A 27,577-nucleotide genomic window follows, 5' to 3' on the forward strand; every position below is an offset into this window, starting at 1 on the left:
TGTCCACGGTAAACAAAATCATTATAAATATTACAGAAATGTATTTCAAATGTGAAGTTATCACAGATCAGAATTAACACTTTCATTAGGTCACCCAACAGTAGCATTTTCTACCCACTTTACCACCAACCTATCCCAAATGATCATTATTTTGTTTTACATCAATGTAAAAGACAGATGGTGGTATCAATACGGTCTAACAGATAAGACAATTAAAATTATTTAAAGTTTGAATAAAGGTGGATTCCATTACTGTGAGTCATGTCAAATCAATCTGGAGATGGAGAGTACAAAACAAGCAAGGTGCAGAGATGGTGTCCATTTGCTCTAGCCAGTGACAGCTGAGGGCTCTGACCACAGTAACACACATATATTCAAAGGAGAGGACTAATGTTCACATTAAATGTACCATCAGATTATAGGCTAACAGTCTCCCAAATGCTACATTAAACTTAGCCTTACAGGAGAACATGATACAGGAATGTTACCACAGTCAGCACACAATGAAATGCATACATCTGTACATCAACTGTTGTTTAGGGTAAAAGGTTGTAAATAAGTTTATACATCACTTCTGAAAAAACATGCTTTTTGACAATTTTACACATTTTTACTGTTTCCAACTCATTCCCATCTTCTGTAGTTTAGGTAGCAGCTGTTACATTTATTGTAGACATTTTCATTAGCTTGAGTGATTCATTTTGGCATATTTTTTTTTTTTATTTACTCTACCCTCAAATGTCTCACCTAATTTCATTGGTGACATGGCAAGCATTTACTATTATCAGAAGCTGCCAACATTACTGTAAAAGAGTGCATACGGTCACACAACGTTTCTCCTTTATCAGAAGCCAAAGATTATCATCAGCTTGTGCAAAATGGCACACATTATCCATTTTTGGAGGGGCTACAAACTGTAACATCTAACTTTCTATTAGTATTATTAAATCAAAAAGTATACAAAGTCATACAGACACTGGCATTATCTTAAGCCAAAGGTCTCAAATGCAACACCCCACTTCAACCTACTGATGTAGAGACCCTTTATGATCACCTCCTGAATACATAGAGCTATACGATCACATTTCAGGAAATACAGGTCCAGTTGAGGAACAAAACACCAATAAGGATGAAGCTCGGAAGTCAGGGAAAGAATCAGACAAGACAAAAAAAAGGACCACTCAGTCACAGTAAATTTTTTGCTTCACCCAGGGTTTTTTGTTTCCTGGGGATGGGTTTAGCTGAGCACCACGTGGCGGTCAAACACAGACTTCCTCTGTTCCTGGACCTGCCTCCGCCAGCGCTGCTGAGCGTGCTCCACTTTGTTCAGCATGTTGGGACGAGAGGTCGAACGAGACAATACGTTGTGGGCGTTGGCGAAAGGCTGCTGGTCCTGAACCAAAGAGACAGACATTACAGTGAAATTGTGATAAGCTAGAGTTGACATTTTTCAGAAACATTTCCGAACACAATTCTCTATGAGATATTCATCAAATCGATTTACAGCATGAGACAAATCTGAAAACATCACCACATACATTGCCCCAACAAGTCACACAATACGAGATCCACAATCAAACAACAAAAATGTCATGGCTACAACAACTGCTTTGACTTAAAGGAGACCACTATAGTTGGGATGGGCAACATGCACACATACCCCGACATCATCATCATTCTGGAGCTGTGAGTGTCCAAAGAGCCTCCTCTTCAGCATGGGCTCCAGCAGGGTCAAGTACACCATGTAGAGGAACAGCAGGCCCAGGATGGACAGGTAGATTATGATAGTCACCTGGAACACAGTGGACACAAATCAAAATGTTGTTTGTCACGTGTCCCAAATACAACAGGTAGACCTTACCGTGAAATGCTTACTTTACAAGCCCTTATCCAACAATGCAGTTCAAGAAAGAGTTAATAAAATATTTACTAAATAAAAATCAAAAAGTAACATGTACATAACAATAACAAGGCTATATACAGGGGGTACAGGTACCGAGTCAATGTGCAGGGAGTACAGGTTAGTCGAGGTCATTTGTAAAGTGACTATGTGCATAATAAACAGTGAGTAGCAGCAGTGTAAAAACAAAGGGTTGGGTCAATGTAAATAGTCCGGGTGGCCATTTGATTAGTTTTCAGCAGTCAAACTCATTAGGCCTTGGCTGCCTGCAACCCATTGCCTCCATTTCAGCTCCATAATAATAGACAGAGTTGGCTGGTTAGTAGCAGAGCACATGCGCCGATGCTATCCCACTTGGGCAACACCGTTGCGTGATATCCCATCGCCAAAATCGTGAAGTCCCCTGTGTTTCAGGAACATTGAATAAAATTATATTTGAACCTACTTTGCCTGTTGTCCTTCTGCCGTTGGGAATTTAAGCAAAAATATTCACATGAAAGTATGAAGAATCATCTCCTCTCTGCTTTACCACATGGCAGGATAGCAACAGCACATGCGCAGCTAGCTGGTTGGTAAATTTCCCAGACTTACCTTGATAGTTCCAGAACTCCTCTCCTCATATTTGCATTCACAACGCAGACAGTACGCCTCCACATCCTTTCCATCAACTGGCATTGGCTCCACAACATGAAGGCAGTTACTGAAAACAAATATACAATTAAATCGGAATATGTCTTCAAAAGCACAGTGAGGTTGAAGTCTAACAGTTCTCCAAATATGATTTGAGATCATTCATATGACAGTGTAAAATTACAGTTAGCCTAATCCATCAGACAACCCATACGTTCACCACACCCAGACAGTGGTCACGTTCCACTGCATGCATCAACCAAATGGTTGCATGCCACATCATGGACTGTCATCGATTGACAGATTGTTATAAGATATGGTATGGTTAACTGATAGGTAAAATACCTATCCAGGTGTTGTACGATCTGGCAACGTCTAAGCAGTGGAACCCGACCAGTATGTAATCATCTGTAAATGACATCATGACAACACAACATACCAATCCTTTAGAGATACATTTTGTTTGTAGATCTGTCCATCGATGTCTCTGTACGGTGGGCAGGTACATTTACACCGGATATCCTCTGAATTCTATGGGAAAAGTTGGGAAATGGTCAGGCTGTGATATCAGAGAACATTTAATGCCATAAATGGTGATATAACTAGCTGCCTGCCTTCCAAAATAAGCTTACACAGCCAGTGGAATAATCACATTTACTGTAACTGTACAGAGCAGGTTACCAGCTTGATAGTTAACTAACTTTGTCCTTTCTTGTGACGATAATCAATGGCTTACAAGCCTGATTCATATTTGGCTAGCTAACTACAGTAACTAGCCAGCTGACTCAACAACTAGCATTAAACAATGTCAATATAAATAGTTTTTATTTATTTAAAGCAGAGAACAGTCATGTGAACAACTGAACCTACCTTAGCATCCGTCGCCTGTGTTGACATCAATAACAAACCAACAAGAAGAGCGAGCAGCTTGAAGGCAACGCTCGACATCATATTTATATGTTGAAGCCCCAGAGTACAAGCTACTGAGAAACGATATCCTGGAATCAGATACACGTTTGTTTTTTTTAACTGACAACAATCCTTCTGCTAGCATCAAACATTTCTTTCGACAGATCAGCTGACAACTGGCTGACATCTCTTCCTGTGCGCGTAAATAGTATTCCCCGGGTAAACAGCTGTCGGAACAAAAAAATATAGCAATGATGGCCTTTCTGTGAGGGTCCTCGCTATCCGGCATCCTTGGGACGTACATACCCACCTTAGATTATCTCATAGTGTATAAAATCTCCTAAACCTCTGTTTACAGCCAGACCTTATTTTTTGGCGTTTATAAAAAAAAAACATACAACGAACCATGGCGGAGATTGTGCCTACAAAAAGACGCCATTACTATTTCTCTTTATAAAGTTGAAATTTAAAAGGTTAAGGCACAGATAGAACAATGAGACAGATATTTCACCGGATGTATACATGTGATGAGATGGATTTTGGCCGACATTCTTCACATTTTCTCATCGATTAAACATTTTATCTCAATACAGTTTTGTGTTCCCAAACTAAAAATATGTTATGCAGACTTTACCCATTGCCAAAGTTGTAAGAAACCGTATCGTTTCTTATTGCACACGCGCACTTGCGTTCCCTAACGGAAATATGCAGAGGCCAATAGGATCTCCCTAACTCGTGCTTGGCTATGCCCAACTCCTTGCTTGTTCTTCTTACTATTACTTATTTGTTCCAATTGGAAACGACAGGGTGTGGCCTTGGTTAAGTTATACAAATCTTTGGTTAAGGTTAGTGTAGCCTCCTCGCGAACCAGGCTTCCGGTGACAACGACGTGATTTTGGAGGTATGGCAACGCGAGACTAGGGTAAATTTAGGGGTTTAGGGTAGGGACATCCGAAGGACGCCGGATAGCACTAACCCTTCTGTTATCTTACAGTGTCTCTGATTTCCCAATGTCTTTGATACAGTGCTGAAAATATAATCATTGTACATTTTTAGGAATTACAATAGGTGACAGCGTGGCAGGCAATATTTTTGTTTAATTCAACAGCGACAACAATTAGAACTAACTGAACACAATAACTCATGTTATAGAGCCTATAAAAAAACGACATAATTAATGTATTATTTTGATTTGGACAATGTTGTTGCTTATATTGAAAATAGCATATCAGAAAGCAAAGGAAGTAAAGCAAAAGCACAATATTATGTTTATTTGCTTTATTTACAACATGTTATATGTACAAACATAAAAATATAGACATATATTTATTTGCTAAGTCATGAGTGAATAGAGCAATTCTATTATACAAACCTCTTATTCCATATCTGGAATGTATAATCTCACTTACTCCCCCTCATATTGTTCTACATTTCTAGTCACACCACTCAATAATCTCACTTCTATGAGTAGTGAAAAGTAGTCTTTGGTATCTGTTTGAATGATCATAGTGAAGAGCTAGTCTTGATCCATGGGCATTTGTTGTTCACTCAAAGCCCAGTGGCATGGAGTATTCACTGTCTGGTCATTTATTAAGTAAAACCATGTTTCCAGGACAGTGGAAAACGCTAACATTAATTTGAGACAGCAAAAAGACAGGTTGTGAAGTGATGTGTCGATACTGCACATGTGTCAGGAATGCAGTTAACTACAATACGTTAACATTTTCATCTAATACTTTTTACACAATATACAATAGATTCATAAGGATAATTTATTTTGTGGTATCACTACATTCTTTGTAGTGTTTTAAAGTTCCCACCATAAGGTCACATTTGTGCTATATTCTTTTCTCTTATTCAGGCATATTTCTGTCATCAATTCTGATCTAAATGTGAAACATGACTTTAATAATGTATGTTATAAGTATACACTATCTATGTGGTTGACATTTAGCATAAACCTCAGTTAACTTTTTCTACATAATCAAGAGTCTTTTCTCATCCGCTTTCTACGCTATTGGTGAAAGTTCCGTTTACCATAATTATTTTGAAGATGTTGTTGTTACACCAGTATGCAAATCAAAGCTTTCATTAATTTAAATGCTAACAATCAAATCAGCTTACCACTTCAAGCTTTATTCCTGAGAATGAAAGTTTAAAATCAAAAGGAAAACACAAAGTCTGTCTAAACGTTGCAATGCTCACACACAGGAGTGTATGGAAGTATCAGAGATGGATGTGGTATCGAAGTACAAAAAACTTAGCTCTAGAATGTAGACCAGATGTGATAGCGGGAGCTGCCACTTGTCTGCACCATGACAGTCCACTACCCACCTATTCCCAGAAGGTCCAATTGAAGTCCATTTGAGGAAAGTGTCCGAGTCCATCTCTCTCTGTCAACTCTAGACTCAGTCAGTCTCTGTACAGACAGGAGAAGTAAAGGACTCTTTTCTAGGGAGTAACTGGTAGAAGCGTTTTCTGAGATATCCACGAAGCAACTTGATGATTGTGCCTTCTTAAGGGCGAAGGAATCTCAAGACCTTAGAACGTAGAAATCGGATGAAGGATTTGGGGAACATTTCTCTTGACTCCTGTGCTGTGTAGTTGAAGAAGTTCTGTGGGTGGGCCAATACATCAAACAGTGCCTTCATAAGCTTCTTGTCCTGAGAAGAGAATGTAAACCAAAAATTAGTACAGATTCGAATTCAATCTGAGACAGAGCCAGCAATCATCTGACATTTTTACGTTGGTGCTCAAGTGAAGTTTGCATCCTGAATTTCTTATTGTATCCACAAGAGGGGAGTATATGGCAGACAAAAGCCTTTTCCACAGGAAATACATGAAATCTTTACCTTGAGAATTTCTTGGTGATTTTCAGAGGCATATAATCTTCCATCTCTGACTATGTCTTCGATGAGTTCCTGGTAGTCCTCTGAAACATATCATATATAAACATACCCAAGAGTATATTTCGATATTATTTGTGGAATTGGAAGTAGCTGATACGTATCCAGACTTAAAATTCCCCAAAAATTACAATTCACAGACACTTGAGTCATTGTATTTAAGCATGTGTAAATTAATTGTCAATATTTCCACCAATAAGGATGTCTCTTACCATCATAGGTCACATAAGGGACTTGGAAGCCCTTCCCACTGTTCCCTTCATTCGATTTAAACTGTATCCACAGCCTCTTGGAGCGGGAGGTGAAGGCAATAGGCCGTTCATAGGTCTGGCAGGTCTCATAGGTCGTCACAGAGTTGGAGAGAGCTGTGAATTGAGGAAATGGTCACATTATGACAAATCAAACACTAGCACCATTCATTACTCTGAAAGTGGCAAGATCTAATGGTCTATTAGAAGCCCATAGTAACCCCCATGATCTCTGAGAGGTGCTATCCTATTATGCAGAACCTCCTACCAACACTGCCACCATCTTATAATTCTTTAAGACATTCATCACCAACATCTGGTCACCTGCAGTGAAATCACATTAATACTGTAGCACCCTGATAACACCCAGTCACCTAACAAGCCCTAACCTCCAACACGACACACACAAACAGACAGACAGACGCATGCATGCACGCACACACACAGAAAAACAAACACTCACAGCTCTTTCTCATGACCAGGTAGTCTCCACACTCATCCTCAATGGGGAGGAAGATCTCTGGGACCACGATGAGGATTCTGCGCTTGGGCGGTGGGTTGATGGTCCAGGTGCACTCGATGTTGGCTGGGTAGTTCCCTGGGTAGTTGGGAGACTCGATGTAGCCAGTAAAATCTCCCATCTCTCCCCCACAGTGTCTGTCTGTGAGGTGACAGGATAGTGTCAAATAGTTTACGCTGCCTTGGTGCTGCGACGCTAATTATCTACAGTAGCATCCCAAAGCAGGACAGGAACAATATTTATTTGAGCACAGTAGCGAAACCTGCATGTAGTTTTAGTTCACTCTATGTGTAGCCATTAAATACATCTAAAGTGTGAAGCCATTAACACACAAATACATACACATGCACGCACAAACGTACGCACACACAGACAACTCTTGTGTGAACATACATACTTTTGCACTGCATGATGTTGGTGGAGCCGTCAAAGTCGGTGGTGGTATTTCCTGGGCAGGAGATGCAGTAATTCTGACCAAACTCCATCTGATACGTCCCCATGGGACAACGGATACAGCGGTGTGTGCTGGTGTTGTAGTGATGTCCCGGTGAACACTGGACTACAGGAGCAGAATGAAGTGTACCACGGTTTAGCACCTCTCGAACACCAACATACAACAACATAAACCAATGTAGTAAATTTCCATAAAACAGAAACTGCAGGGGAGTTCCCTTAAAGATCCAGAGAGTCTTCCGAATGACACCCTATTCCCTATATAGTGCACTACTTTTGAACAGGGTCCATAGGGCTCTGGTCAAAAGTAATGAATTATGTAGGGAATAGGGTGTCATTTGGGACGCACACCCAGACTTTACAGGCATAACTAAATGGGATGGATAAGCTGACCCCTCACCTTTGGTCTCACAGTCCTGGAAGGACACGGCACCATTGTGTTTGGTGACCAGGTTTCCTCCACAGTGGAAACAGGAAGTGCGCCCCACCTCTGGCTGGTAGGTACCCATGGGACAGGGCAGGCAAGGGATGAAGCCATCATGGGAGAACTGACCAGGGGGACATTGAACTGGGAAAACAACAGAGGATTGGTCAGAGGGACACTTGTTTCACTCAGTCTGCTCCAACATTCCCATCGTACATGTGGTCATTTCGCAGACAGACACTCTTATCCAGAGCGACTTAAAGACGAGCACTCTTCCACAATAAGACTAAGGCCAGGAGAGCAGATGTCAGTGGAGTGATGTAATGCAAGGACATTATCTACCATGGAACAACCTCTCTCATATCTCCTGACTGACTTAACAAACTGTCTCTCCCCATAGCTCTTTTTTGTTTAGTCTATTGGTGGGGAAAGCAGGAGATGGGATCTGTGGCTTAGCCACAAATTGGCTGTGATAACAGTGTTTGGGGGGGGTGAAAACATGGTGGCCCCTTCTTCTCTTTATTCAGGAGTAGGCAGGGCCCGGGTGTGGCTGTTTAATTCAAACAGGGCTTGAATGTTCCGAGGCTTACACGACTTTATACAAAGCAGAACATCTGCCTGTGGGGAGATTTTGATCAGGGTATCACCCCTTCCTGTGTGTTTCATATATAATCATAACAGGATGTGATTCTGACTGGGAGACTAGTTTAAAGATCACTTTTTAAAAAGATCAAACCATGAGGCAAAACTATGCCAAGGTCCTTGATGGAGCTCAGTGTATTTTGCTGCAGTTATCTTTATGATTATGATGGTTGAGTAAGTAAGTATCCAAGGTGACTCACATCTCCTGTCTGGTGCACAGTTAGGATACATATGATTACTCATATCCTCAACTCTTGAGCCTTACCTCCACACTCAGAGATATTCCGCACCCCAACCGACCTGGGGCTTCCTCTCACCTCTGGCCCTGGGCATGCCTCGCAAGAATTATTTTCCTCTTCATCTTGGTACATTCCAGCTGGACACAGAACACACCTTCCCTGATCCCTGTCATAGTACGTTCCAACAGTGCAGCTCACTAGCAAAAGGTAGAAGAATGAGGCAGATTGGCTAGATAATAGGGATGCTACACACACACACACACACACACACACACACACACACACACACACACACACACACACACACACACACACACACACACACACACACACACACACACACACACACACACACACACACACACAAGCCCACCACAAGAGACCCAGTGTTAAGCTGTTAAAAAGGCATTGCAAATCGACCTGATGCAGCTATGCAAAAAAAAAGACCTAAGAGCACTGAGCTGCTCTCCAGATGCCTTTGTGTCCCACATCAAACAAGTTCTTACACTTCACATAACACCGGTGTGCATTGGGGAAAGAACTCTACATACCATCCTAAGCACCCTCACCTCTACCAAAGCACACACAGAGCCAGTCAAAATGACTGTTTGTCTGTTATCTCACAAGAGCATGGAACGCCTGATTACAGGGATGCACACCATCAGCTTTCATTTCCCCCTTTTTCATGTTTTACTTTGTAGAACAACGTCTCTAATTTATGTTTGAATTATTGTGTGTGTCTGGTGATGTCAAGAACTTCTTAAAGGGGGAAATGACATCTAATCATCTCACCGAACAGAGAGCAGTGAAGTGAAACCATTTGCGTTTTCATAAAAAAATATACCTCAGGACAATCTAAGAAGAGCTTTTCAGGAGAGAACCAGCCATAATTAGTTAATGAGGAACACACAAAGCCAGCCACACACATCCATTATATGTGCCTCAGCAACTTGATTTTTCTTAAGAGAAAAAAACGTCATTCTCTCAAGAGCAGTTCATTTTTTCTGCCTTTTGTTTATCCTGAATGACCATGAGGAGCCACCGTCGTATTGTCTTTACCAGCTTTTATTTGATGCAGAGAGCGAGAGAAGAGTGAGAGAGAAAAAAAACCTTTAAGTCTTTCAAATGCAGAGGCAATTCTATAGAGCCCTCGAATTGATGGCCCCAAAGAGGTTTAAAAGACCTTTCACCTCTATTCAAGTATTTGATGACATAGGCAAACACTATGGTATCACAACAGTAAGGAGCTGAACCCAATAAAAGGGGTCAGAGTTCTGAAACCCCCCATTCTGCCTGCCCCAATCACTTCTTGCGCCTATCAAGCAGAGGCCCAAACAGCTGATGCTAATTAATTCCCATGGTGTCGCTGAAGTCAATTCTCCGCAGCAGTTTAGTGGCTGGGGTCATGCAGAGTGGCCCTGACTGAGGGGGGATATAAGCACTCAAACTCCCAGCTTGAATCAACAGTACTTCCATCTCCCATGTTAAAACGAACATGCACTATTTTACATAACAGAGATCAAGAGAATACTCGTACACTACACACTGGCAGAAACTAAAGTCCAACATACAGCTGATTCTTATACTGGGTTGAGGCATACGGAAATGTAAATGTTGTTGTTGATCAATCATGAATGATTTAGAATGAAAAGAAAAATCTTATCACACATATGGGATATTTCACCGGTTGGTTTATTGGAATACTGCCGTGTACTATATAATGCGACTCATAACGTTCACAATTTGGTTTGAGAGAAAGAGCGCTAAATATTTTAAAAGTGAGGAATAAGAAGGCATTGCTTTTCTCTCAGTACTAGTGTGGCTGAGGCCGTGTTGTTGTGGAGGATTTCTCTCCCCACTGAAGCAGTGAGAACGAGCCCCAACTGGATTTACAATGGAGTGGGCAAACTGAAAGGGTTAAACTGCACTTAGTGAGCTAAGCCAGGGGTGGAGGGAAAAATATAGCTCCATTATAGAGCTGGGGGTTACGGCTCCCTTTCAGCCCCCCTTCGAAATTACATGTCTACACCCCTGCCTGTCCACTGGTCCGCTTAATGATCATCTGAAACTAACTGCAGTGTGAGAATCCTACACTCCGGCAACTTTACTCTCCCGGGGCTTTTTTTGTTTTAAGACTTAAGATTTACTTATGAGGTAAGTAGCTAATTTGAAACACAAAAACAACAAGCAACAAAGCAAAAACAACATCTAAGGGTAATTTGAATCCAGCCCAAAATGTTAGTCTCCTGTTATTTGGAGGCAGAAAAAAACAGACACCAGCGAGAGTCCTCTTTGCTGGGGATAGCCTGGATTAAGAGATGCTTGGTTTGTAAAACAATTAGACATTTCTGCCAAAGTTTCATGATTTTTCCCTCTTGTGTGAAAATCAATACATTTAAACAGCTATGGGCAGTCTTTATTCTTAAAAAGCTCTAAGAACCAGAATGGATCAAACACCATCCTTCCCCCACGCAATCCCCTCCATCCTCACCCACTCAATCCCCTCCATCCTCACCCACTCAACCTCAATAAGGACGGGGGGTAAGAGAGGAGAGCTCTGGATCAAGACAGAGGCAGGCTAGAACAGCTTTGAGAGGTCGGTCTACAATAGTCTTCAGACCCCTTAAATATGGTGGCTTGGATCAGATTCAGACAGGGGCTCTAGAGGTAGAAGACCAATCATGGACAGAAAACTGACCGTCTTCTACTGACCACACTGACACTGAGACAGACAAGCAGAGTGCAGCAGCAGGCAGTGGGCTTACTATGCTTACTGTGAGGCCCTGAACTGGGGCCACGCAGCTCTCTGCTCCCCTCCCCTCCGCCAGAGAAAACACATGCCAGCCTCCTTTCCACTGCTGATGTTGACAAGGTGCCATTAAAGCTAATGGACTTTTCCTCCATTATGGCTGTAAAACGAAATAGGACCAGCGGCAACAACAGCAAAAGCTAGCGGCTGCCATCACACCTTCTGTTGCACTTTATCCCACGGAGATGCTGGATCTCCTCGCTCTGCGAGCCAGCCAACAACTGACTGTCTTTTCTCCCCATACCAGTTCATTACAGCATGTCTGCACCCAAATATGGCAGTCATCTGGCCGACACCTGCTCCAAATCCAATCATTAAACCAACCTGTCTAAATATATCTTGCTGGCATGGCTATGACTATGAGCTGCTCTGTGTGGGAGACAGGACTAGACTCCAAAGGTGGCTCAGATACAGGCAGAAACAGATACAGGTAGATGCTCAAGATGCTACTAACTTTATACATACATTTATACCTATTTCTTATGATACTCAGAACACTCAAGATGCTCACTCACCACACTTCCTGTCTACCAGCACCTGTCCTTTCCCACAGTGTTCCGGCAGGTCCACCGGCCGGGCCAGCCTCTTGGCCAGCTCGTAGTTAGAGCCAGCGAAGTGGAGGTGGAACTGCTCCCGGTGGATGGACTTCCTCAGGGTACGGATAGTCTTCTTCAGCTTCTTCTCTGAGCGCCGGCGCACACAGCCCAGGTCACAGCTCTCTGCTGAGAGAAACACCAGATACCAAAACTGTCCTCGCAACACAATGAGACCACAATACACACTCAAACAAAACCCCACACACATACCGGTACTAAAATAGACAGACACACATACTTGTACATATCCATTCCAACACACAGACACCATCAAATTTGATCAATCACTTGCTCCCTCAGAATACAAGGGAAACCTCCAAACCTACACCTTCCCCAAAGATCCCACCACATCAAAACGCCACATCAAAACAGGAGATACTTTAACATGTTTGGCTTGTTAAGTGATGAAAAATCAAGAGCAGAGAGAGAAACAGGAAGCAGAGTGTCAGCCAGAGGACTGGGGTCACAGCAGGGCAGAGCAGAGAGACCAACCTGTTACCTCCTCTAGGTTCACATCCAACTCAAACTCAGCCGTGATGGTGGAGCCCTCCTCCTCATAACCCGCCTTCCTGCCGTGGCGGCTCCGCATCCGGTGGCCAGACGAGCTGCAGCGCAAGCGCACATAGCTGAACTGGACGTTCTCCGTGAAGGGGGGCCTGCTGTCTGTGGACACGACCAGCCACACAGGACATGGACACGCACAACCACATGCATGCACGGAGACAAACACATATGCATGCACGGAGACAAACACACATGCATGCACGGAGACAAACACACATGCATGCACGGAGACAAACACACATGCATGCACGGAAACAAACACACATGCATGCATGGAGACAAACACACATGCATGCACGGAGACAAACACACATGTTACTGAATAACTATATGGTCTACAACTGTAGCAGGATAAAACTTAACTGCAATGTCATAACACTTCAATCTAAGGAGATGATATCCTTTGTGTGTTTTTATTTTTTATTTAACCTTTATTTAACTAGGCAAGTCAGTTAAGAACAAATTCTTATTTTACAATGACGGCCTACCCCGGCCAAATCCTCCCCTAACCCGGACAACGCTGGGCCAATTGTGCACCGCCCTATCGGACTCCCGATCACGGCTGGTTGTGATACAGCCAGGGATCAAACAAGGGTCTGTAGTGACGCCTCTAGCACTGAGATCCAGAGCCTTAGACCACTGTGCCACTTGGGAGCCAAGTACTGATGTTTCTAATCATTCTTTAAAAAGCAGTGACTTCTCTGTGTATCCTGTTAAACATGCACTCTTTTCCCCCTGCTCTTTTTGTTGCCTTTGGACAGGGGGATAACGAGAGGAGACTGGGAAAAGTTTCCTTTTATTTGAACACCATGCCGGAACCCATTGGTGAAAGAAATGTATCCAACAATCGGAAGTCCGTTTGATTGATGGCTGGGCCCAACTGAAAGGCATGCTATGGCTAATTACATTTTCCCCTGTCACTGCCAGACAATGTGCAGTGCTGAGACATTAAAAACATTTCAGACCGCACTACCGCACCCCCCCACATATTTCTTTCACATTTAGCTCACTCTCCGTTTACTTTAATCTAAGCAGCCTCAAGGTCTGGTTCCTGTTATCAAGTTTGTTGCATGAAATGTAGGCAGTGCCAGGTTAATCTGCATTGTTTTAATGAATGAGGAGCTGTTGGACTTGTTAGAAACCTCTGTACCTGAGTGAGCTGCGTTCAGGCTCTCCTTCAGTCTCTCTTGACTACGTTTCAAGTTGCACTTTCCTGTGCCAGACTTAAAAGTGGCTGTGGTCTTAATTCGCAGGACACTTGACATTTCTGGTCCTACGGTACAAAGGAAATAATAGCACATTGTTAACCTTTGATAAAAATGAAAAATCCCTTGACTTCCATATGCCTATAAATCAAAATGCGAATACTGAAGACTTGATTTGGTATGAAGTTGTTTTGCCTTTATATGTTGTGTTTCTGGTTGTTTAGGTCAGGCTAGAGTGACACAGGTTGATGCAGATCTGTGATGGTGTGAACTTGCCCAAGCAATACGAGCCACTTCCATTCCTTTGTGCTCCAGCCAAGCAGGGCAGAGGCATTCCACAGTTCACTGTATAAGAATCCTCCGTCCCTGTAAACGCACACAGGGGCATGAGACAGGCCACCAAAGACAAAAGGCAGAGCCACAAAAGGCCTGGTCGCCAAAAGCAAAAAGACGGCGTTCTGGAACATGAGGCAGCGCTGCTCTGCAGACTGATAGTAGTAGTAACTCAATTTGTGTCCCAAATGGTACCCTATTTCCTGTATAGGGCACTAGCCTTAACAAAAGTTGTGTAATATAAAGGGAATAGGGTGCCATTTGGGATGCAGCCCAATAGTAGTAGTAGTAGTAACTGATAACTCACCACTGGTGATGTGGACCTGGGACTGGCAGGTCAGGTAGCAGCGGTCACTTCCCTCCTGCCTGCTGCAGTTTAAGGTCGGTTTAGAGGGGGGCTTTGTTGCTGGTAAACCCTCTGCCTCTAGATGGAAACCATAACAAACTCAGAGGTGAAGAGCAGACTTGGACCGTGGTAGACAGACAGACAGACAGACAGACAGACAGACAGACAGACAGACAGACAGACAGACAGACAGACAGACAGACAGACAGACAGACAGACAGACAGACAGACAGACAGACAGACAGACAGACAGACAGACAGAGACAGACGAGGGTAGACATTGTGAGAAGTTGTGGGAACAGAGTGAAACCTATCCAAGGAGACAAGAAGACAATGGGAACAGCAACAAATGCCTTAATTCTGTTTTTGTCCTCGGTTTAAAACCAAAGACCAGAAAGAAAGACAGAGCAGTAAAGACAAAGAGAAGAAAATAACTCAAAGTATCTCGTGTTTTTAGTCCCCAAAAGTTTCAAAACATACATGTGGTACACAACCACTGATTTTATGTCAAACACTCCCTAAAGGACAACTCAGGGAGTACCCACCCCAAACCTTCTAGAGCCCCCCAGGCCTGAAGGGGCACTGTCTTACCGATACAATCTTTTTTGTTCCAGTGTAGCTTATAACCAGGGTGGCAGTGGCACTCAAACCCACCCCTGGTGTTCTCACAACCCTGCTCACAACCTCCGTTGTTCACACTGCACTCATTTATGTCTGAGAAGAAAGCAGAAAACATCCATATGTTATTCGCAGCATCTCTCACCTCACTTCATTCACAAAACATCCATCATTTTTTCTGCAAAAACTACTAAAAACGCCACAATGAACTATTCAGAATGGTGTGAAATGGTGTAGATGGTATCAAAGCCCTTTCACCATAAGCATAATACCCTATACACATTAGTTTATAGAAAATCCAAACATGAACTATTCAGAATGGTGTCAAAGCCCTTTCCCCATACCATAAGTATAATCCCCCATAAGCATTAATCTTATAGTCTTACCTCCACAGTGGGCCAGTCCATACAGGCTGTACCCTTTGTTGCAAACACACTCAAAACCACCAGGAGAGTTCACACACGTGTGACCACATGTCCTTTCGAAATAACACTCGTCTATATCTGTCATTAAAAGCAGAGGGATATTCTTAGTCAATTTAAGGTAGTAGAAATTGGGGTTTTAAATGGTACAGCATGGTATCACTAAGTGATGAATTGTGGCATTGTCTTTTGATAGTTAATGGTAGAGACAGCAGTATCTTAATGATGAGTTGTATCAGAGGGATGAAATCAGTTTGTACTAAACGTTAAGCTTTATACTAGCACATGTTAAGGATCTTCAGAGGAATCCTTCAAGTCGATACTGGCAAACCGTTCAGCCTCCCACCCTCTATGTCTTATCTTCCAGCAGCACCTACACAGAACAACAGCCCAGTATACTGTGCTGTCCCAGCCCCTTCCCAGATGTAGGGCAGACAGGCAGGAGGGTGAAGAGAAGAGGCCTACCCTGGGTGGCGAGTGAAGAGAAGAGGCCTACCCTGGCAGGAGAGTGAAGAGAAGAGGCCTACCCTGACAAGAGAGTGAAGGGAAGAGGCCTACCCTGGCAGGAGAGTGAAGAGAAGAGGCCTACCCTGGCAGGAGAGTGAAGAGAAGAGGCCTACCCTGGCAGGAGAGTGAAGAGAAGAGGCCTACCCTGGAAGGAGAGTGAAGAGAAGAGGCCTACCCTGGCAGGAGAGTGAAGAGAAGAGGCCTACCCTGGCAGGAGAGTGAAGAGAAGAGGCCTACCCTGGCAGGAGAGTGAAGAGAATAGGCATACCCTGGCAGGAGAGTGAAGAGAAGAGGCCTACCCTGGCAGGAGAGTGAAGAGAAGAGGCCTACCCTGGCAGGAGAGTGAAGAGAAGAGGCCTACCCTGACAAGAGAGTGAAGGGAAGAGGCCTACCCTGGCAGGAGAGTGAAGAGAAGAGGCCTACCCTGACAGGAGAGTGAAGAGAATAGGCCAACCCTGGCAGGAGAGTGAAGAGAATAGGCATACCCTGGCAGGAGAGTGAAGAAAAGAGGCCTACCCTGGCAGGAGAGTGAAGAGAAGAGGCCTACCCTGACACGAGAGTGAAGAGAATAGGCATACCCTGGCAGGAGAGTGAAGAAAAGAGGCCTACCCTGGCAGGAGAGTGAAGAGAAGAGGCCTACCCTGGCAGGAGAGTGAAGAGAAGAGGCCTACCCTGGCAGGAGAGTGAAGAGAAGAGGCCTACCCTGACAGGAGAGTGAAGAGAATAGGCCTACCCTGGCAGGAGAGTGAAGAGAATAGGCATACCCTGGCAGGAGAGTGAAGAAAAGAGGCCTACCCTGGCAGGAGAGTGAAGAGAAGAGGCCTACCCTGACAGGAGAGTGAAGAGAATAGGCCTACCCTGGCAGGAGAGTGAAGAGAAGAGGCCTACCCTGGCAGGAGAGTGAAGAGAAGAGGCCTACCCTGGCAGGAGAGTGAAGAGAAGAGGCCTACCCTGGCAGGAGAGTGAAGAGAAGAGTTCTACCCTGGCAGGAGAGTGAAGAGAAGAGGTCTACCCTGACTAGAGTGAAGAGAAGAGGCCTACCCTGGTTGGAGAGTGAAGAGAAGACGCCTACCCTGGCAGGAGTGCTCGTCAGTAAGCAGCTTGAAGCCCTTCCAGCAGTTACACTCAAAGCTGCCGATGGTGTTCCTGCAGAAGTGGTCGCAACCGCCGTTGTGCAGCTCACACTCATTAATGTCTGTGAGAGACAAATTATAAAACTGTTATTATTCAAACAGACATACACTCCCTCTATATATATTTGGACAGATAAGCAATTTTTTAAAATGTGTCTCTATACTTATGAGACGGTACATAATGTGAGGTTTTATTTGAGGATATTTCGATACATATCTGTTTTACCGTTTAGAAATGAAAGCTCTTTATGTATCTAGTCCCCCCATTTAAATAAGTCATAAGTATATCACTTTTAGTGTATTAAAGTTGTAAAAAGGTTAGCATTTGGTCCCATATTCCTTGCACGCAATGACTACATCAGGTTTTGCAGTTTGTTTTGGTTGTGTTTTGGGTTATGTTTTGCCCAATAGGAACTGAATGGTGAATAATGTCTTGTGCCATTTTGGAGTCACTTTTATTGTAAGTAAGAATAGAAGACATTTCTGAACACTTCTACATTCATGTGGATACTACCATGATTATGGATGATTAGTGAATAATGATGAGTGAGAAGGTTACAGAGGCAGAAAGAATGATCTCATTCATCATTATTCATGATTCTTTCGGGATTTTTCTTAATCATGGCATTAACAGGATTAATTTAGTATTCAGAAACATCTTATTTACTCACTTAGAAAGAAAATGACTCCAGTCATCATTCAACCATTCAGTTCCTGTTGGGCAAAACATAACCTAAAACACTACCAAAACATCCAACGAGTTTGTAAAGTCACAAACTTGATGTAGTCATTGCGTGAAAGGAATATGGGACCAAAAACTAAACTTTTGACTATTTTTATACACTATAAGTGAATTCGTCCAAATACTTATGAATTCTTCACATGGAGGAAATTTGATACATTAACATGACATTCTGTACTATAGCCTCATATGAAACATTTGATCTCAAATCTAAAATGCTGGAGTATAGAGCCAAATGAAAAATGTTAGCTTCACTGTCCAAATACCTATGGAGGAAGATGTGAAGCGTGTTAAATAAAAGTACATTGACCTGAATAATAAGAGATGGAGAGGAAGATGGCCTGCCTCCAAAATGGCACCTATTCCATATAAAGTGCATTACTTTTGACCAGAGCCCTATCAGCCCAGGTCAAAAGTAGTGCACTAAATAGGGAATAGAGTGCCATTTGGGATTCAGCAATAGAGATGGAGTTGAGGTGCTTGGTGGACGGTTGGTCTGACCTTTGCACGTCTTCCCGTCAGGCTGCAGAGTGAAGCCCACAGGGCAGCTGCAGCGTACGCCCGTGGATGTGTCCTTACACGTGGAGTCACACCCCCCGTTATTTACCGCACAGTTCTCTGAAAGGCCAGCGTGAATACATTCAATGTCAACATGCTGCTGTTATGTACTATACTGAATGAAGGGTTATAAAATGCCTATACATCATGTACTGTCGTTATAGAACTATTGCCAAAGTCTGGTTTTTAATCCTACCAACAGACATTGAGTAGACAACAGCAGTAGTCCTAGACACTGAGCTAGCAACCCAGCCACATACACACAGACAATACAGTGTTTTACTAGGTGTGAACATTGACACAGCACACCATGACTGACAGTGCTATACATTGGGCAACCCAACGCCATCCCCATCCTAAACGGAAGGAAAACATGTGAAATGTACCACACTGTCACAAAAGCATATTTTTCAGGGGAGGAATCGGGCGGTGAGAAAGTGAGGGTCCATAGTCATTTCACAGTTTGCTCTAAGGCCTGTGGAATGTCTTGGTTTACTGGGCCTTGCTCTTCTCCCCTCTGAAAAACACTGGCTGATTCCTGGCAGCATAACCCATGGTAACTAAAGTAATTCGAATAGTCCAACTGACAGAATCCTCTCAGTCAGTAGCTGAGTCTGTTTGGTTCTGTTATTTTAGTGCTGTGTAAGTAACAATGGGTAATAACAGTGGAATGTGTGCAATTATACAAGTATTACCCATGAGCAGTCTGCGCTTGACACGTTTGTCCACCTCAGTGAAGGACGTGGCGTTGTGATCAGAGCTCTCAGTAGTTGTCTCGTCCCGCTCTGTAATACAGACAGTGGGTGACGTGAGTAACAGTCAGTAACCTAAACAACAGAACACACGTAGATACATACACAGTGTTTTAGTCTAACTAAAATAAACATAAGTCAACATTTAAGAAAATGGTTTGCACCAAGTTTCCTCCTGTTCTGTTCTGTCTGCTAATGCACAGTAGCTGAATTGCCCAGTGGACACCTTGGTGGTCTCTAAGTGTAGTCTACCTCCCCCGGATGTTTTTCTGTGTTCCTCTCTGTAACCAGCAGCATGTTTACACCTAAGACATGCAGTTTGGCTGTCTATGCGTGTGGCAGATAAGGCAGGAGATGGAACTGTGAGATGGAGCTGGAGAACTCAGTGATAATCCTGGACCCCACACACACAGTAGCGCCGCGGGAGAAACAGATACTACCCACAGGCCTACCGTACGTCTCCTTCCTATCTGACGGCTGATGCTTATCATATCCACCATGTGCAAATGGAAGAAATACACACTCGCTATCAGGAGAGAAGGCAAGCTCCTCGAAAGGATTGCCATTTCATCCACAGGCTCAAGATGTGATAATTTAAACAGGTGAGTTTCAGTGGGGGAGAGTAACAAAAAGGAGAATGAAGAAGTCTACAGATGGAAATATCTAGAAGGATCCAGTCCATTTCACCATTGTTGACTAGGTAATCTGGTTTGCCATACGTGGAGATGCTTAAAGGTAAGTACCAAATCAAATCAAATCAAATGTATTTATAAAGCCCTTCTTACATCAGCTGATGTCACAAAGTGCTGTACAGAAACCCAGCCTAAAACCCCAAACAGCAAGCAATGCAGGTGTAGAAGCACGGGGTATGTAAGTAGGCCTGGATGTGGTTGGTCAGCACTTACCTACACAGGACCTGCCGTCAGGGTGCAGGGTGTACCTCACATGACACCTGCAGATGGGCCCCTGCTCCATGTCCTCGCAGGTGTGCTGGCAGCCCCCGTTACCATGGTTACAAGTCACTAGGCCAATGACACCAAACTTGGGTCAATTCCAAAGTTCAACTCATGTGTTATCTAAACAAGACTCTTGGTTGAGCTGGCTATACGATCAATCACAAAACTTCACACATACATATGCAGCCTCTTTGGTTCTTGGCCAGCTCAAATCCTGGGCGGCACTCGCAGGCCACTCCTCCCTTGGGTGTCTCCTTGCAGATGTGAGCACAGCCATGCTCCTTATTCATACAGCTAAGGCCCTCTGGGAAAGAGAGGTAATACTTTACGTTAGGTTGCTCCTATACCTGTGTAATAACACTGTAACTACACTACTAACAACAGTTGTATTCACATGTTGTTACATACAATACATGGTTATGAAATACAGAGCCAAAACAATTGACACTTCACAACACCAATGATGTCTGAAGATAGATTATTGAAGCCCCCTGACTAGAAATCTGCCACAACCCTTTGGAACATGGCGCAACAACAACACTTCCTAGAGAGGGTGGATGCATTCAGCTGACATGCAAGTGCAGTGGACCCATCAAATGTGCAACTCCAAATGGACTGGGCTGGCCTAGATTTTTCAAGCCATATCAAAAATAGAGGAGAAAGAAAACCAAGTGGGGGTGAAATGACAAAGAGTAAAGCCCTCAGGCAGAGAGAGAGAGAGCTTTTCCTTGAAGCCAAGCAGAAACAAAGCTAAGAACCTACACTTTGAGTGGACACTCAGATACAGTTGAAGTCGGATGTTTACATACACTTAGGTTGGAGTCATTAAAACTCGTTTTTCAACCACTCCACAAATTTCTTGTTAACAAACTATAGTTTTGGCAAGTCGGTTAGGACATCTACTTTGTGCATGACACAAATAATTTTTCCAACAATTGTTTACAGACAGATTATTTCATTTATAATTCACTGTATCACAATTCCAGTGGGTCAGAAGTTTACATACACTAAGTTGACTGTGCCTTTAAATAGCTTGGAAAATTCCAGAAAATTATGTAATGTCTTTAGAAGCTTCTGATAGGCTAATTGACATAATTTGAGTCAATTGGAGGTGTACCTGTGGATGTATTTCAAGGCCTACCTTCAAATTCAGTGCCTCTTTGCTTGACATCATGGGAAAATCCCCAAAAATCAGCCAAGACCTCGAAAAAAATTGTAGACCTCCACAAGTCTGGTTCAACCTTGGGAGCAATTTCTAAATGCCTGAAGGTACCACGTTCATCGATACAAACAATAGTACGCAAGTATAAACACCATGGGACCACACAGCCGTCATACCGCTCAGGAAGGAGACGCGTTCTGTCTCCTAGAGATGAACGTACTTTGGTGCGAAAAGTGCAAATCAATCCCAGAACAACAGCAAAGGACCTTGTGAAGATGCTGGAGGAAACAGGTACAAAAGTATCTATATCCACAGTAAAACGAGTCCTATATCAACATAACCTGAAAGGCCGCTCTGCAAGGAAGACGCCACTGCTCCAAAACGGCAATAAAAAAGACAAATTACGGTTTGCAACTGCACATGGGGACAAAGATCATACTTTCTGGAGAAATGTCCTCTGGTCTGATGAAACAAAAATATAACTGTTCAGCCATAATGACCATCGTTATGTTTGGAGGAAAAAGGGGGATGCTTGCGAGCCGAAGAACACCATCCCAACCATGAAGCACAGGGTTGGCAGCATCATGTTGTGGGAGTGCTTTGCTGCAAGGGGGACTGGTACACTTAACAAAATAGATGGCACCATGAGGAAGGAAAAGTATGTGGATATATTGAAGCAACATCTCAAGACATCAGTCAGGAAGTTAAAGCTTGGTCGCAAATGGGTCATCCAAATGGACAATGACCCCAAGCATACTTCCAAAGTTGTGGCAAAATAGCTTAAGGACGACAAAGTTAAGGTATTGGAGTGGCCATCACAAAGCCCTGACCTCAATCCAATAGAACATTTGTGGGCAGAACTGAAAAAGCGTGTGCGAGCAAGGAGGCCTACAAACCTGACTCAGTTACACCAGCTCTGTCAGGAGGAATGGGTCAAAATTCACCCAACTTATTGTGAGAAGCTTGTGGAAGACTACCCAAAACATTTGACCCAAGTTAACAAGTTAAACAATTTTTAAAGGCAATGCTACCAAATACTAATTGAGTGTATGTAAACTTCTGACCCACTGGGAATGTGATGAAAGAAATAAAAGCTGAAATAAATAATTCTCTCTACTATTATTCTGACATTTCACATTCTTAAAATAACGTGTTGATCCTAACTGACCTAAGACAGGGAATTTTTACTAGGATTAAATGTCAGGAATTGTGAAAAACTGAGTTTAAATGTATTTGGCTAAGGTGTATGTAAACTTCTGACTTCACCTGTAAGTACTTAATTTAATCAGATTTTACCATGGTCATTCTACATATTCATATACTTTATACACTGAGTTTACAAAACATTAAGGACATCTTCCTAATGTTGAGTTGCAACCCCCCCCCCCCCCCCCCATTTGCCTTAAAAACAACTTCAATTCATCAGGGCATGGACTCTACAAGGTATCAAAAGCGTTCCACAGCGATGCTGGCCCATCTTGACTCCAATGCTTCCCACAGTTGTGTCAAGTTGGTTTAAATATTTTTTCTTGCCCATTCACCCTCTGAATGGCACGCATACACAATCCATGTCTCAATTGTCTAAAGGCTTAAAAATCCTCCTTTAACTTGTCTCCTTCTCTTCATCTACACTGATTGAAGTGGATTTAACAAGTGACATCAAAAAGGGATCATAGCTTTCACCTGGATTCACCTGGTCAATCTATGTCATTGGTATGTCATGGAAAGAGCAGATATCCATAATGTTTTGTACACTCAGTGTGTATGAAAGTCAGAATCACACTATTATCTTCTAACCTAATACCATCATTGGCCTTTTCCCAGGTCACTGTAGAGAGCAGCTCCTTAATTCTTATGTTGCAACGGCTGAGTGGATGTGCTGGTAGGATTTAGCAACTTTTCCAAGGGAAACCCAATGTAGAGAAAAGCGTTTGGATCTCTTCATTGAATTTAGTGAGAATAAAACAACAATAATTGTGAGAGCTTTATTTTAATGTAAGACACATGCCACAAAAGCCCAAGTGTTGCAGTTATTAACTTGTTTTGTTATCTGAGACACGGGGCTCCTTTTCCCACAGCTTGGGCCCTTTGTAGCCCGACTGCTCTAGATAATGCCACAGAGAGGGCTGTCATCCCTCAATGTGCTGTCAATCACACTCTTGTATGTGAACATTCGAGAATTAGCTCCATAATTCTCTGCCGTGCCCCTGACACAGCTTAGTAGCCTACCTTAAGACAAAAAATATACACACACACACATAGACTGAGACACAAACATACAGAAACATGCATGGACTGAGACACAACAGACATGCGTACGCACACACACACACAGACAGACACAGAGAGACACATACATACACACATTTGAAGGTGGAAGGAGAGTTGGAAGCCATCACAGGGCAGGTATTTCAGGGGTACTCACCTACAGAGCGGTGGATACATGTGTGCTGGTTGTCACTGAGGAAGAAGCCCTCTTTGCAGCTGCACTCATAACTCCCCATGGTGTTGACACATGTATGCTGGCACCCTCCATTGTTGAAGACACACTCGTCCACATCTGCAGGCAGAGCCAGGACATGACTTCTCAGAACAATGAAATAACCTGATGATTGTCAGACACTCAATACATCAAATGTTGTTTACCTTGTAGTTTGAAATGTATCTTACCTAGACAATTATGTCCATCGTGCGCTAAACTGAATCCATCATGGCAAGTGCAACGATAATTGCCTGGTATGTTGTTACATTCGTGTACACAGCCACCATTGTACTCGATATCACATTCATCAATGTCTAAGAAAAGGGAGTCAAGTGGAGATTGATGAATGTTTGCCATTTGAGCATTTAGTGGAAAAGGGTCCTTTCAAACAATGGGCCACATCATTTAAATAAAAAGTAATGCATTATGCCAAGGTTTATGATATATAATCACAATGTCATTGAAACTTGTCTTGGTAATCAAAGGAACTCTTGGTCCAAAGAATTAAAATGTGTCTCATATGATCCCAATACAAACATGAGTGATGAAAGGAACAAGGAATTACAGAGGAGATCATTACCTTCACAATGTTTACCGTCGCCTTTAAAGCCTACTTTACACGTGCACTTGTAAGAGGCTTGGGTATTTTGACAAATAGCATCAATGTGACATCCATCACTTCCTTCTGCGCATGTATCTGGATTTGAAATCCACATTATGGCATAAAATGTTACCAGAGTAACATTTCGTTATGAATCTCAAAAATCTGTATTTTAGTCATGTACATTAGGATTGTGGGATTAATGTGCTCTTCATTAAATCCTCAATATTCAATTCAACACTGAACAATTTCCGTTAAATAGGTAAAAGTCTAATTCACCAGGTTCTGAGTACTAAAGTTAACAAAACATTGATCCGATTGAACCTGATCAATTATTCCCAAAAGTGTTAAAGTTAAGAAAAAATACAAGTCAGGACCCATTCCTTATCATTGGTACATTTGTTATTCCTTTTATCTGAAAACAAGTTAGTAGGTAGCTTAAAACGTAGGACTTCATTAAAAAAGCAAACAAACAAAATACATTTCTACAATTGAAGCCAATACTGAGTGGGCAAAGTATAATAATGTAAAACAAAATAAAGTCTGCCAAGTTGTTGGAAACTATACATCTTTAGAAAACAACAACAACATGGGCGCAAACACTCTTATACAGCGTGCGTAAAAACACTCTTATACAGTGTGCGTAAAAACACTTATACAGCGTGCGTAAAAACACTCTTATACAGCGTGCGTAAAAACACTCTTATACAGCGTGCGTAAAAACACTCTTATACAGCGTGCGTAAAAACACTCTTATACAGCGTGCGTAAAAACACTCTTATACAGCGTGCGTAAAAACACTCTTATACAGCGTGCGTAAAAACACTCTTATACAGCGGTGCGTAAAAACACTCTTATACAGCGTGCGTAAAAACACTCTTATACAGCGTGCGTAAAAACACTCTTATACAGCGGTGCGTAAAAACACTCTTATACAGCGTGCGTAAAAACACTCTTATACAGCGGTGCGTAAAAACACTCTTATACAGCGTGCGTAAAAACACTCTTATACAGCGGTGCGTAAAAACACTCTTATACAGCGGTGCGTAAAAACACTCTTATACAGCGTGCGTAAAAACACTCTTATACAGCGGTGCGTAAAAACACTCTTATACAGCGTGCGTAAAAACACTCTTATACAGCGGTGCGTAAAAACACTCTTATACAGCGTGCGTAAAAACACTCTTATACAGCGGTGCGTAAAAACACTCTTATAAAAACACTCTTATACAGCGTGCGTAAAACTCATAAAACGTACCTGGGTTCTCTAGAAGAGCGGCGCTTTGGTGAGTATTTAACAAGAGCAAAACCAAACAAAAGTCCCTTGCAATACAAATAGCTCCCATGGTGATATGATCCAAGTTTAGAGGTGTCCTTAAAAGGACGCGTTTGCTCTGAAGTCTTGACCAAGTGTCCGCCTCATTTTCATTCTAGCCTGTCAGTCGCCTTCACGAGTGGCTCTGGAAAGAGAAAGGTGTGTGTGTGTGTGTGTGTGTGTGTGTGTGTGTGTGTGTGTGTGTGTGTGTGTGTGTGTGTGTGTGTGTGTGTGTGTGTGTGTGTGTGTGTGTGTGTGTGTTAGTGAGTGAGTGAGAGGGAGGGAGGGAGGGAGAGATAGTGTCTGTTTTATTTTTAAACTTTTGTGAGTGTAATGTTTACTGTTGATTTCTGATTGTTTATTTCACTTTTGTTTATTATCTATAACACTTGGTTCGGCAATGTAAAAATGTTTCCTATGCCAATAAAGCCCTTTAATTGAATTTAAAGAGAGAGAGAGCAGGGAGAGAGAGACTACTGAAAACAGAAGCAATTGAGAATATTAGATAAGGCTGTATAACTGATATTATAACCATAAACCTATAGCCTACAGTATTTTATAGGAAACGGGGCGGCAGGGTAGCCTAGTGGTTAGAGCGTTGGACGAGTAACCGAAAGGTTGCAAGATTGAATCCCCGAGCTGACAAGGTACATATCTGTCGTTCTGCCCCTGAACAAGGCAGTTAACCCACTGTTCCTAGGCCATCATTGAAAATAAGAATTTGTTCTTAACTGACTTGCCTAGTAAAATAAAATATGTCTCTCGTCTGGCTGGACGAGAAGAGCGGTTCCCGAAATATTCCTTAAAAGCCTGACTTGGTAAAATAAGTTTAAATCTGCACCGTGTGTGTTCCTTTTCATCCCCTTGTTGTATAAAGCTGGCATCTCTGAATGCCCAATCCTCGAAATAATGGTGGCCATAAATTATCCCATTGTATTTCACACTTGACTGCTCCAGAATCCCGAGTTTCCGAGTTCTTCTATCAAAGTGCCATCCTTGGAAATCCGTATGTTTTGTGGAGATAGGAGCGCACGCACAGCTGCGTTGAAGCGCGCTCCTCTGTATCCAAGTGAATATTAATTCATTTAAGATCCAGGGCTTTTGCAGCGTTCAAGTCATGTCGGAAACTTGGGACCTCCGAATAAAAATGAATGTAAGTTATTTGCGCAGAGTTTACTGTTGGTTGATAATGCGATACTTCTCATGTGGGAAACTAGGGTATCATCTTTCTACAACGAGTATGACGCGTTCACGTGCTAGTCGGAACTAGGAACCTCCCGAGTTAAAATTAACGTAAGTTATTTAAAATGAACCTAAATTACATGCTTAGAGCTTACTATTGGTTGATTCTGATACTTCCTTAATGGGAAACTCGTGATCATCCTTATACAACGAGTTAGCAAGTCTTACATTTCCGAGTTCCAACTAGCAAGTAAACGTGGCTTAAGCAAGTCGGACATTTTCCGAGATTCCGACCTGAGATGAACGGGACATTGACGAGGCAATCGACATTGGAACATGGATTTATGCCGCATTCCAGTCATGTCGGAATATCGGGACGTCTGAGTTAAAATGAAAGTAAATTACCTAAAAGTACGGTCGACG

General features: G+C 42.7%; 2 protein-coding genes across 2 annotated transcripts; both read right to left on the reverse strand.

The window, feature by feature from the left end:
- Window positions 1-26: 26 nt before the first annotated feature.
- Window positions 27-3,656, reverse strand: LOC115203250 (transmembrane protein 9B-like). Its single transcript, XM_029767780.1, has 5 exons — window positions 3,401-3,656; window positions 2,970-3,061; window positions 2,492-2,600; window positions 1,661-1,792; window positions 27-1,393 (listed from the first exon to the last, which is right to left on the reverse strand). The coding sequence occupies exons 1-5, from the start codon at window positions 3,479-3,481 to the stop codon at window positions 1,238-1,240; spliced, it is 570 nt and encodes a 189-aa protein (XP_029623640.1). The 5' UTR covers window positions 3,482-3,656; the 3' UTR covers window positions 27-1,237.
- Window positions 3,657-4,232: 576 nt separating this feature from the next.
- Window positions 4,233-27,105, reverse strand: LOC115203249 (signal peptide, CUB and EGF-like domain-containing protein 2). Its single transcript, XM_029767779.1, has 24 exons — window positions 26,814-27,105; window positions 25,916-26,117; window positions 24,637-24,753; window positions 24,245-24,370; window positions 24,000-24,134; window positions 20,591-20,716; window positions 20,362-20,478; window positions 19,400-19,489; window positions 18,648-18,764; window positions 17,344-17,466; window positions 15,729-15,845; window positions 15,316-15,438; window positions 14,686-14,802; window positions 14,322-14,411; window positions 13,991-14,113; window positions 12,769-12,939; window positions 12,196-12,402; window positions 8,898-9,068; window positions 7,967-8,134; window positions 7,511-7,672; window positions 7,057-7,254; window positions 6,558-6,710; window positions 6,292-6,371; window positions 4,233-6,102 (listed from the first exon to the last, which is right to left on the reverse strand). Exons 2-24 carry the CDS (start codon window positions 26,001-26,003, stop codon window positions 5,956-5,958), a joined length of 3,066 nt encoding a protein of 1,021 aa, XP_029623639.1. The 5' UTR covers window positions 26,004-26,117; window positions 26,814-27,105; the 3' UTR covers window positions 4,233-5,955.
- Window positions 27,106-27,577: the final 472 nt, after the last annotated feature.

This window comes from Salmo trutta, chromosome 12 (genome assembly GCF_901001165.1).
Source record: "Salmo trutta chromosome 12, fSalTru1.1, whole genome shotgun sequence".
NCBI classification, from domain to species: domain Eukaryota; kingdom Metazoa; phylum Chordata; class Actinopteri; order Salmoniformes; family Salmonidae; genus Salmo; species Salmo trutta.

What these genes read in the sequence shown, in the direction of transcription:
- LOC115203250 (XM_029767780.1), bottom strand. Translation starts at nt 3,481, where the DNA reads ATGATGTCGAGCGTTGCCTTCAAGCTGCTCGCTCTTCTTGTTGGTTTG. An exon ending in GGAGTTCTGGAACTATCAAG is followed by an intron (nt 1,793 to 2,491) that starts GTAAGTCTGGGA and finishes ACTGTGTTCCAG; the next exon opens with GTGACTATCATAATCTACCT. An exon ending in AGAATGATGATGATGTCGGG is followed by an intron (nt 1,394 to 1,660) that starts GTATGTGTGCAT and finishes TCTTTGGTTCAG; the next exon opens with GACCAGCAGCCTTTCGCCAA.
- LOC115203249 (XM_029767779.1), bottom strand. Translation starts at nt 26,003, where the DNA reads ATGGGAGCTATTTGTATTGCAAGGGACTTTTGTTTGGTTTTGCTCTTG. An exon ending in CGACGGTAAACATTGTGAAG is followed by an intron (nt 24,371 to 24,636) that starts GTAATGATCTCC and finishes CCCTTTTCTTAG; the next exon opens with ACATTGATGAATGTGATATC. An exon ending in ATGTATCCACCGCTCTGTAG is followed by an intron (nt 20,717 to 23,999) that starts GTGAGTACCCCT and finishes TCTCTTTCCCAG; the next exon opens with AGGGCCTTAGCTGTATGAAT.